The following is an 11,801-nucleotide window of genomic DNA, read 5'->3' as shown; positions in this document are numbered from 1 at the left end:
TTAGATTTAAAAATGTCTGTGCCTGGTATATAGTAAGTACTCAGTATATTTAGCTATTAATATTACTCTATCTTCTTCCACCCTTGGCATGACTCAATGTTCAAACACTTTTGAATGACTACAGTGTGCTAGTCTATGCTAGATCCTGATGAAATGTGACTGCCCTGACCTTAGTTTATACTCTAAAAGGGAAACAGGTTTGTAAGTAAGCAAATGCAAGTGTAATCGTTACCAAATTTAAAAGGGGGAGTAAAGCTATATAGGCTACATATAGTGTGGGGGTGAAGGGGTAGGGAGGGGGAGCAGGGACAAGATGGTCAGTTCTGAAAGCTCAGAAATGCCTACGAAATTTTTCTAATGTATTGTCACTGACCTTGAGTATTTTCATCTAATTCAAAAGCAATGGCTCTTATCCACATGTGTAATGCATAGTATATGTAATTGTTTCAGGGAATGTTGGCAAATACTTCTTGAAAGACCATACTGCCTGAGAATTCTTTTCTGAACCCTTACTACTAAAAACACTGTTATTATAATACATAACAATCCTTAAAGCCTCATAAGAAAAAAAGTTGACCAACAGTAGTTATACTGCTGACTTGCATCTATGCATTCTGATTTCAGGTATGTTAAAGTATGAACACAGCATATGTGTGGAAACAACAGGAATGTGTATGTGTAGAGTGGGCATGCATATTTGGGCTCTTAGCTGTGAATACCTATAGTAATTGAATTGTCTCTTTGTCTACTTCCCATTCCAAATCTATCCTGTACAGTGCCTTTTCTACTTCCTCACTTTTCCACTCAAAAATCGATGGCTTCCTCCATTCCAATAAAACCAAATTCAAACCAGATGCTAACCTTATCTTTTACTTTCCTACCACTCGATCCTCAACCATCTACGCTATTATTCCATGCCCTTACCTTTCAACCCCTACTCCTCCGTTCATTTTTAATCTACAGAAATCCTCTCCAAAGATTTTTACCTTCTTTGGAATATCTACTGCATTTTTCAATTCTATTATCTACTGCCATTTATTGTCAATCGATTTTTTAAATGTTTATCTCCTGGCTAGAAGTATAAGCTTTTTAAAAAATCTTTTTTTATGAGACTACAATTATGATAGTCCTGAACTCATATAACCAAACTAATGTATTCTTGTGTTAACAGTTCTAGATGATTATATAAGTGAAACAGTTAATAATCCTTGTTAGTAACTATGCTTACAAACAAGCAATAGCACATACAAAAAGTAGATTAACCTATAGCTACATTAGTTATGTTTATAAAAAATTTCACAGCCATTATTTCATGTTGGTGAGCCTTTGCACTGTTACCCTTTCAATTTTCATTGACATTTTTGCCCACATTTGTTTTCTTCCACACATCACTGTCCTGTAACCTAGTCATTCTGCACACTAGTAACACTCCCGTTAAGCTGCAATTTCCTTTTCGATACCTAAAGTCCAGTCTCTTCTACATAACCCAGCCTAGCACAGGAGGGGAGGCCACATGCACAAAATAACCAAGTAGATATTTAAAAATTAATTTATTTTTCTACTTAACGTTTAATAAATGAGAAGAAACACAGTAGTCTGTCTCATAAAGAACATTTATAATACATAACGATCCATAAAGCCTCATGATGAGGTAGGAGGAACAGCTTTGGAAAACAATGTACAATCATAGAACACACAGAAAGTTAGGTCAGGTGTTGCAGCACTAAAGACATCTTATGTGCTTCTGCATTTAATGAGATGATAGTAGCATTTAACTGCCACATCTGGCCCGAAGGACAGGGCATGGCAGACCCAAAACAACACAACATGGAAGTTTCCTAAAGAATCACAGAATACACAGATACACTTCATTGTGCTGTTTCAAGGCATAACCTTAAGGTGGCAATTTGTGTCTTTTTACATACAACCACATATTAATTTTATGTTACATTCCCTTCAGCATCCTTTTGCCAAAGACACTGGACCATAACATTTTTGGTTTAAAAGTTTAAGCTGAATGACATACAAAAAGCTCTTGTGCCAGTAAAAATGACTGCCAAATATCCCAGCGCCTGCTAGTAAAACAAAAGAGCATCGTCACACAGTATTGGTAGAGCTACATCAAAATAGTGCTATTACAATTTCCATTTCAGATGGTCAAACACTGTATTTGACAGTTTCAATTTAAAAAACAAAACAAAAAAACCCTTTACCTTCCCAAACGTTTTAACACTGTTTTATGACTTAACTGAAACACTATTAAAATAAATATATCTATAATGTAGAATTATTCTCCACATTTATGTATGTGAACATCTTAAGACAGCAGGTAAATGACATATCATTAAAATGTTATCTGCTTAGAAACAGTAAAGATCTTCAACTCAATACCAGTTAGCCTACTAAATACTTCACATTAGCTTTCATAGGCTGTTTCCCTCAACTTTCAAAAGTTCAAGATTAACTGAGGCTGTTAACAAGATATAAAATGTTAACATAGTCTCCTACCTATTGTGATTTACAAAGGTGGTCTGGATGGAAATTTTTCCTACTTACGTTACATACCTTAGTCAAACATTGTTTTCTAAAATGTTAAAATACATACAGCTAAGTTTTTTGACCTTTTTTCTTGTAGGTTCCAGTCCTTTTACAATGCATATGCCCTTCAAAAAAAAATCACTAACTAAACATTCATCTAAACTACAAGGGGTGACAATGGAGAATTAAATCTCTCATCACTAAGGCTGCATTTGGCTTGGGAAAAATTTCTGGATTGGTTTTAATTCAGGTACATACAGCACCTCCTTCTCACTAAACCGAAACGACAGACAAGTTGCTAAACACATTCTAAATACACTGATCTTGCTCAAATATAAAAGAGCCAGCAGGAGAGGTGCACCTCCTAAAACTGATGCAGTGTTATAAAACAGCATATTTAAATATTGGGCTTATGTCTCCGAATAAGTCAGGGTATTCCCTTCATTTTCTTTCAAGAAGGAATAAGCTATTTTAGAAAAGACACCTAAATCCCACAATATTTAAATATAAAAGCATTTTTAAAAAGATGCTAATATAGCTAAAAATGGGTTAGAAAGTGCATTGTAAAGAAATAAATAATTCTCTGCCAAAACTCAAAAGGTGAGTCAGTGCCCACTGATTTTGCTATTATGACTAAGTCCTTTGAAAAAAAGAGAATGTTCCTATGGTACCACTTTGCTACATACAAGCTACTTAGAAATTATGAAAAGCGAAATAACTGAAACCTAGAGGTTGTTACCTTCAAAGTACTTGGGGGGGAAGAGGAGAAAAGCCCTTGTCCCAAGTTTATACGTCATTTTAAAAAATGCTCATTCGGTTGATGTCTTACACATTATACAACCTTTAAAAAACAGACCCAATAAAGCATTTGTAAAGAAAAGCCCATTGCATGGAATATATTTTACCAGTTATCCTATTGCATCGTTACTGAAATGTTTCTATAACAAACTGTTTTGAGATCTTAATGTTTTGTAGTTTAAAGTATTAAGTCAGGAATGTACATGATACAGTACAATTGGAAGCTTTCTCTTTTATTCATCCATACAATGAGGGAATTCCCCAATTTCATGTCTAAAAAGAAATTGTAAAATTCAAAATAACTACCAATTTAGGAATCGAATTCCACAGTATCAGAAAAGAGTATTAAAATGTCAAGATGTACTGCAAAATTGGCAGGTTATGGTTTTGGCCCATTAGAGTAAATGTGAACTTACAAACTGTGTTCCTAAAATTACCTCATTCTCATTGGAAAAATCGGCTGTTCTTAAATAGGCCCATTGCCAGCAATAGGCTTCTGCTAGAAAAAAACCACACCATCTACCACAGAAGATCATCCCTTTAAAAAGTTAACTGTCAAAGGCCAGCGTGTTCATCTTAAGAAACATTAAACAATGAATTATTTCAAATCCCGAAAGGTAGCCATCTTAAAAGTAGTCATCTATAAAAGTCACTGAAGTAGTCAGAATACCTTGTTGCTAGAAAAATAGAATTATACATGATAACTGATATTAATATTCACCCTTTTGAGGACAAAAATCTAGTTTCTTCACAAAGCATAATCCCTATCAAGAAAAATACCACTTAAATAACATTTGTGTATAGCAACAATAAAATAACGAAGAAGAATTTCCTGTGTAGATATTGCGGCATCTCGCAAAATAAGCCACTATTGGAAGATCTGAGCATTATCAAGACAGGATAACTTATAGAATCTTAATGATTAATTTTGCCTTAACTCATATTGCTTTTTAAGAATTTAATATCCAAACTGCATTAACCTTCAGATTTCTTTGTTCTCCCAAGTCAGTGGCTCTTGGCAAAACACAAGCATTGCTGGTGGTGTTTGAAAAGCTGCATTTGAATCCATTCATGATTGGTCACTATGAAATGACTTTAACTCTGGAAAGTCTTTTTTTTTTTTTAAAGATTCTATTAGTAAGCTTGCATTTAACATGTAATTATTAGATTGAGTTTAATGTCTTTAAAAACATTTACTGAATATATGTGCTTCTGATGCCAATCTTTCAAAGCAAGTAATGCTGGTGAACACTTCCATGTTTTAGACTAACTTTGGTAAGAAAAAACACGTTCAAATTCTCAGGATTTAGAATGTAGTCTCAATATTAATTTACAATAATCTAAATATTTAATTTGGTAAACTTTCTTCCCTGCTCTTACTCCCCATATGCCCTATTATGTGTAAACTATAATTCAGTTTGTTAATTATATCTCACGGTTTATTAGAGTAATACTCAGCAATATAGAACACAGGATAATAACTAACCTTTAGTATGATAAATACCCCATGTGAAAAAAAAAAACTTTTCCTAATAATATCCATCAGTCACTCTTAAAATATGCTGCCACTATGCTATATAATGATCTTAAAGAGCAAGTAAATATTACTTAAAGTATCAAAGGAAACAAAGTTGTTGGTGATATTTTAAGTTCTAGCAATGATAATTTTAATAAACAAAATATAACACTGGGGGAAAAGAAAAGCAGAGAAATTCCAGTAACAATTTTAATTTATTTATCCCCCTAATTAATTTTAACCATGGCAAAACTGGAAATCAAATGTCATTATGTTATATAAGGTTTATACTTACTTTAAACAAAATGTAACATAGTGTTAAAACTGGCTTTTCAAAATTGTTAACAGCATACCTGTACTCTGCACTGAGAATCACAAATTGTAATACAGAAGTCTGCTAAACAGTCCCATTAGGTTCTTACAAAAATAGAATTAAACTGTGTGACCAAAGACTTCAATTACACTACTTGGCAAACTTAGAATTTCAGTGGAGTCTTTTCCCTCTTGCAGTTTAAAGCAAAAGTCAAATATCACATCTTTTTCAAGACTCACAAAGATGATTCAGGTTGTTTGTTTGGCATCTTTTTCATGTCTATCACAACAGCAGGCATGTTTTCAGCTTGAGTCCTGGGCTTCTCTAGATTTTCACTAAGTTCTAAACAGGAAATGCTAACTGTTGGGGCCTTTTCTGTATCCTTTTCAGAAAAGGCTTGTGGCCGAGTCCCACAACACTGCTTCAAAGCACACTGAGTTCTGCAGGCAAGTTCACATGGGACTACACTTGATTTAGAGCCTACACTAGCAAATTCAGGCTGAATGGTAGTTGCGTGAATTCCGTGATTATGAAAAACGTCTTTAATGGTTTTAGCCACTTGCATGTATGATGTTGGATCTTCACATTTTATGTGAGCAGTGGCAATGATTCTGCTTCCAGCAAGTTGCCAAACATGTAATTCATGAACTTCCTCAACTCCTTCAACATTTCGAAGTTCTTTTATCAAATTTCTGATATCAATTTGTTTAGGAACAGTTTGTAGAAGAATAAGAGCAGATTCCTTAAGTAATGGATAAGTTGTGTAAAGAAGTATACAAACCATTACAATACAAAGAGTTGGATCTAAATATAGCACCCAGCAAGGACCAGCCTCAAAAACTGTTCCTTGAGTACTATTGATTATTTCTACAAGCGCTTTGCAGGGGTCAGCGATACACGGGTTTTCACAGAACTTCCCTTCAGGACAACTATCCCAATAAAAGTAAAAGACCAAGGCATTCACTACTACAATCACTGAACCCAAAGCATCTCCAAAGACATGCAGAAAAACTCCACGCATGTTAAGTTGTGCAGCCTTTTGAGCATCATCAGCTTCATCTTCCAAATCTGTATTATCAGATTCTCTGATAACATTCCCATTCATTTGTACATCTGTTGCATTAGTTCTGGACTTTTCGGGATCTGCAAAGAAATACAAACTTTGAATCCAATACTTAAAAGTGTTTATATAAACATCCTTGTCTAATTCCATTCAAGTAAAGAGGTGACATTTTTTCATAAAATATAATTTTAAAATGTGCTTGGGGCAATTTAATATAAACTGACATACTGGGACCACACCAGGACATAATGGCCAGAACTAAATAAAGTCATTAAGAGGATAGTTTCCCCATTCTCCTAACCACCCTACCTCCCCCCACTCTTTTTAAAAAAAGTTCATCTTTTGTGGAGATGGGGTCCTGTGAACATTCTGCTAATCTTTTTGGCATATATCAAAAAGAAAGCAAAATTGAATGCTAACACCCCATATCAAATGCAACTATGGATAAGTCTAATACAAAGGCTTAATGTGACACAGAACCTTTTGTCTTTAAGGTGTTAAGGTTCACTTTTAAACATTTATTATGAATATAAATGATAGTTTCTTGGTACAGAGGATTTAGAAATTGACAAATCAACAATATAAAGTTATCAAGAATCAGAGTAACCTCAGTAAAAACTGCAGCTAACTGACCACTATATACCCTACTCTTTTTTAGACTATTTTGAAAGTGTACACCAGTAGTTCTCAACCTTCCTAATGCCGCGACTCTTTAATACAGTTCCTCAAGTTGTGGTGACCCCCAATCATAAAATTACTTTCGTTGCTACTTCATAACTGTAATTTTGCTGCTGTTATGAATCATAATGTAAATTATCTGATATGCAGGATGTATTTTCATTGTTACAAATTGAACATAATTAAAGCATTAGAGATTAATCACAAAAACAATATGTAATTATATGTGTGTTTTCCGATGGTCTTAGGTTCAACCCCCAAAGGGGTCGCGACCCACAGGTTGAGAACCGCTGGTGTACACCATGATGACTTATTTCTATACATTATGAAAGAATCCCCCCCCATTTATTTAATTAACACATCCATCACCTCACATATTTATCTTTGTTTTTTTGTTTGTTTTGGTAAGAACATTTAAGTTCTACTCTCATAGCAAATTTCAATTATACAACACAGTGTTATCAACCATAGCCACCATGTGTTACACAGCTCCTCAGACCTTATCATCTTACAGCTGAGAGTCTGAACCTTTTTACCAACCTCTCCCTATTTCCCTCTGTAACTCTTAAATCAAACGTATTGATCTGTTAAAACACACACACACAGAGCAGCCTAATTTTCTTTGGAATAAAACCCTGCAGAATAGTAAAGAAAGGAAATTCAATTATCTACTAAACTTTTTCAATATACAATCTGAATTTCATTAACCTAATATCCTACATCTTCAAGACAAGGAAAACTGTCTATGTAGTATCATGCAACCAGGTAAATAAATACAAATGAGAAAAAATTGGAAGGAAATACAAGCTGTGATTCTTGAGCTTGGGTAGTAGGGCATTCATTGGTTGACTCCTTTCAACATCTACTTTCCAAATTCCTTTCAAGAGTACTTATGTTTAGAATGAACAGCATCCATTAAAAATAAAAGGTGAAAAATTACCATCACTTTTAGTATAACTGGAAAGTCCTAACTGAAATGTTAAACATGCCTAAACAGGTCCTAAGTTTAGGATTCTCAGAATTCGGGTTTAGATTTTAGACAATTAACTGAAACATACATTGCTGTTCATAAAAGAAACCTGAGTTCTGGAAAGTCAATGGCAAAAGAGCCCTGAATACAATATTCAGAAACTTGTTCAAAGGGCACAAGAAACCACCTGGATTTTCAAACAGCCAACGGGCTAAGAACGAACTGCTGATTCCCTCTATTTCCCAACAGGGTCAATAAACTGAATTAGGAAGCATCTTTGATCCTTTAAAGACCCAACTTAGACAATCTCTTGAAAAGATAGCCTGTTAGGTCAGCCAAGGGCGGTAGCGCACTGCAGAGGGCTGTCGCCCACCTACACCCCCAGACGCGACCCCCCTTCCCTGCCCCCGCCCCCCCTCCCCCCCCCCCCCCCCCCCCGACCCCGCTCAGGCTGCTAACACCTGCGCAGAAAGGGGTCCCGTTTGCACGCCTTCCCTGGCGGGGGCGGGACCCGGAGGGAGCGGGAAGGTGGCGGCTCGGCGCAGCGCACACCGACTCCGGCACCAGGGGGCGTGCGGGGCGTGCGGGCCATCCCGCCCCTGGCCAGGCTAGGGTCTCGGCTCCCCAAACCCAACCATCTGAGGCGGCGACTCTCTCCTCACCTGTCCCGCCCACTTTGAGCCCGTTGGAGTTGCTGCTACCAGCCACCAAGGTGTTGGTCTCCTCCTGGTCGGCCCTCTGGCTGCCCGGGCTCCTGTGGTCGCTGTCCCCGGGGCGGCTGCTCTTGCCGCGGACCCCCTTGGTGTGGCCGTGACCCCCGTGCGAGTGGCCGTGGCCGGAGTTGTTGCCGAAGCCGCTGTGATGGTGGAAGAGGCACAGCCCCAGCACGTTGACCACCAGTCCTGCCACGCCGACCGCGAGGACCATCAGCGGCTGCTGCATCTCGTGCGGCTCGATGAAGCGCTCGATGGCCTCCAGCAGGATGGCGAAGCAGAGGCCGGTCAGGAAGATGGCGTTCACCAGAGCCCCCATCACCTCGGCCCGGATCCAGCCAAACGTGTTCTTCTGGGTGGCGTGGGTCCGCTGGGCGAAGCGCTCGGCCACCAGCGCCACCACGAGCGCCAGCACGTCCGACAGCATGTGGAAGGAGTCGGAGAGCATCGCCAGCGACGAGGTCACCTGGCTCACCACCATCTCCAGCACCATGAACATGAAGGTCAGCAGCAGCATGCACAGAAGCCGGCCCCGGTTCCGGCTCCAGCACCCCATGGCTGCGGCTCGGGGGCCCGCCGAGCGCGGCCCGGACTCTTGGGAGGCGGTGGCTGGGAGGCGCCGAGGGTCGGTCTAGGTCTCTAGGACCTGGTGACGGGAGGAGGACGGCGCGGGACTCTCTCGGTCCGAGCCCGGCCGCTAGGGACACCGCTCAGGAGCCTCCGGGGTCGGAATGGAGTGAGCCGCGGGTTAAGTCGCCGAGCCCCCGCGCCTGTGGGCGTCCCCGGCGGGCCGGCAGCTTGCAGCTCCGCAGGCGTCGGTTCTTGGAGCCGGGGAAGAGGCCCGGCTCAGCCCCAGCAGCCCCACACCTGCCGTGGAGCGGCGGCGTGGAGGAGCGGGGGTTCCCGGAGCCCGGGGACCGTGAGCCGGACCCGAAGCAAGAGCTGGTGAGAGGCGGGGGCGGGCGATAGGCAGGTCCGCGCTGCGAAGGCTCCCAGCATCTGAAGGCTTTCCGCGCCGGTCTTTCCTCCGCTGGTCGCCTCCGCTGTGGCTCGGGTCGAGGAGCCGACGCCGGGGAGGCTAAAAAGGCGGCGGCCACAGCAGCTGCACTCGGCCCGGTGTCGGGCGCCTGCTTCTCCCCCCAGGCTTTGCAGACGGTTTACAAAAAAACTTTGCTTTGCACTCGGAACCCCCGTTTTCACACGGACCGGAGTATGACAAGGATCCGACGCCCCGCCCACCAGACCCGGCACGCGTACTCATTGGCTAGGACCCCCTCACGACAGCCGCCGCGTTCCGCCCATCCGCGCTCACTATTGGATGGATCCTCGGCGGGGCAGGAGGGGGCGGTGCCACGGCCCCGACAGATGGGGCGGGGCCTTTCCCTCACGGAGCCGGGCGTGGGCTGGGGGGCCGCGGCCGGGTGCAGCAGCAAGCGCCGTGGGGGAGGGTAGGGGGCGAGGGCCGCGTGCAGAGGAGGAGGAGGAGGGGCGGGCTGGGCTCCGGGTTTGGGGCGAGACCCCTGCTCTCGCCTGCGGGTCCTCGCAGCCCACCGCCCACCGCACACCTGCGGGGTCCCGGTAGCAAACAGACTTTGATCCTGGGAGCCGAGTCCACGTGGGGCGGGCCCCGCGGCCGCGGGGTGACAGACGGCAGCCTGGGAGGGGCCGGGAGGGAGCCCCCTGGGTGGGGGCCCTGGTGTGCGCCTTCCTGTCAGAAGAACCTGGATTAGGCGACAGACTCGTAAACACGTAACTGTGACCCTCCCCAACACCCAGCTGAGGGGTTAGGACTTCAGGTCGGTCCTGCGAGGGACCGAATCTCTGTAAACGTTTCAGTCCAAAGCAAATCACCCCTCTCACCACCATCCCTGGGAGACCTTATGTAAAATTAGATATTTCTGTCATGATTACCTAAGGAACATTTAAGGTAGGGACTTCAAAGCGGGAGAAACCTGGGTTCTGGTCCTTTCCCACCAGCCAACTATGTGAATTTGGGCAAGTCAACTCATCTCTCTAGACTGGCTTCTTCATCGGTAAAGAATTGGACCAGAGGAATTCCCAAGATTCCTTCTGACTCTAAAATTCTAAGGCTCTATGATTTAACAAACATTTTATTTGTAGACTACAAACTGCAGAACCCTATGTTGGTTGCTATGGGGAAGGGGAGGAGCAGTAACAATACAGAAGAATGAGCTTCTGTCCAGGTGAAGGTAAAATATAAACAAAAGAATTTTTTAATTTGCCATTAAATACTCTTTTAAAAAAAAGAGAAGGTATTTTTTATTTGTTGAAAATATTACAGATGCCCCCCTTCATTCCCATTGACCCCCTCCACCCCACACCTGCCCCCAGGCCTTCACCACACTATTGTCAGTGTCCATGGGCAATGCATATATGCATATAACTTCCCCAGTTAATCTCTCCCCCTTACGCCCCCCGACAACCCCTCTGAGGTTCCTCAATCTATTCCATGCTTCTGTGTGTCTCTGGATTATTTTGTTCATCAGTTTATTTTGTTCATTAGGTTCCATGTATGAGTGAGATCATGTGAGACTTGTCTTTCTCTCACTGGCTTATTTCACTCAGCATAATACTCTGCAAGTCCTTCCATGCTGTCTCAAAAGGCAAGAGGTCCTTCTTTGTTATAGCTGCGTAGTATTCCATGATATAAATGTTCCACAGCTTTTTATCCATTCATCTACTGATGCGCACTTGGGCTGTTTCCAGATCTTCACTACTGTAAATTAAACAATAGTGCTGCTATGAACATAGGGGTGCATATATTCCTTCTGATTGGTGTTTCGGGTTTCTTAGGATATATTCCTAGAAGTGGGATCACTTGGTCAAATGGCAGTTCCATATTTAGTTTTTTGAGGGAACTCCATACTATTTTCCATAATGGCTGCACCAGTCTGCATTCCCACCAGCAGTGTACTAGGGATCCCTTTTCTTCACATCCTCACCAGCACTTGTCATTTGTTGACTTGTTGATGATAGCCATTCTGACAGGTGTGAAGTGATACCTCATTGTCTTTTTAATTTGCCTTTCTCTGATGATTAGTGACTTTGAGCATTTTTTCATGTCTCTTGGCCATCTTTGGAGAAGTGTCTATTTTGGTCTTTTACCCATTTTTCAATTGGATTGTTTGTATTCCTTTTGTTAAGTTGTACGAGTTCCTTATGTATTTTGGGTATTAATCCTTTATCAGATG

At 41.7% G+C, this 11,801-nt stretch overlaps 1 protein-coding gene across 1 annotated transcript; it reads right to left on the bottom strand.

Moving 5' to 3' along the window:
• Nucleotides 1-1,535: 1,535 nt before the first annotated feature.
• Nucleotides 1,536-9,775, bottom strand: SLC30A1 (solute carrier family 30 member 1). The gene is made up of 2 exons (XM_070396098.1): nucleotides 8,539-9,775; nucleotides 1,536-6,308 (listed from the first exon to the last, which is right to left on the bottom strand). The coding sequence occupies exons 1-2, from the start codon at nucleotides 9,143-9,145 to the stop codon at nucleotides 5,401-5,403; spliced, it is 1,515 nt and encodes a 504-aa protein (XP_070252199.1). The 5' UTR covers nucleotides 9,146-9,775; the 3' UTR covers nucleotides 1,536-5,400.
• Between the last annotated feature and the right edge of the window lie 2,026 nt (nucleotides 9,776-11,801).

Source organism: Myotis yumanensis, unplaced genomic scaffold (assembly GCF_028538775.1).
Source record: "Myotis yumanensis isolate MYYU_CA2020_CCGP unplaced genomic scaffold, mMyoYum1.0.hap1 SCAF_17, whole genome shotgun sequence".
NCBI lineage: Eukaryota > Metazoa > Chordata > Mammalia > Chiroptera > Vespertilionidae > Myotis > Myotis yumanensis.
The sequence above is the reverse complement of the archived record's forward strand: the minus strand, read 5'-3'. Positions and strand labels throughout refer to the sequence as shown.

Excerpts from the sequence above, each read along its gene's own strand:
- SLC30A1 (XM_070396098.1), bottom strand. The coding sequence starts at position 9,145 with ATGGGGTGCTGGAGCCGGAACCGGGGCCGGCTTCTGTGCATGCTGCTG. Across the intron at positions 6,309-8,538 it reads GCTCAAAGTGGGCGGGACAG|ATCCCGAAAAGTCCAGAACT; the intron begins GTGAGGAGAGAG and ends ATTTCTTTGCAG.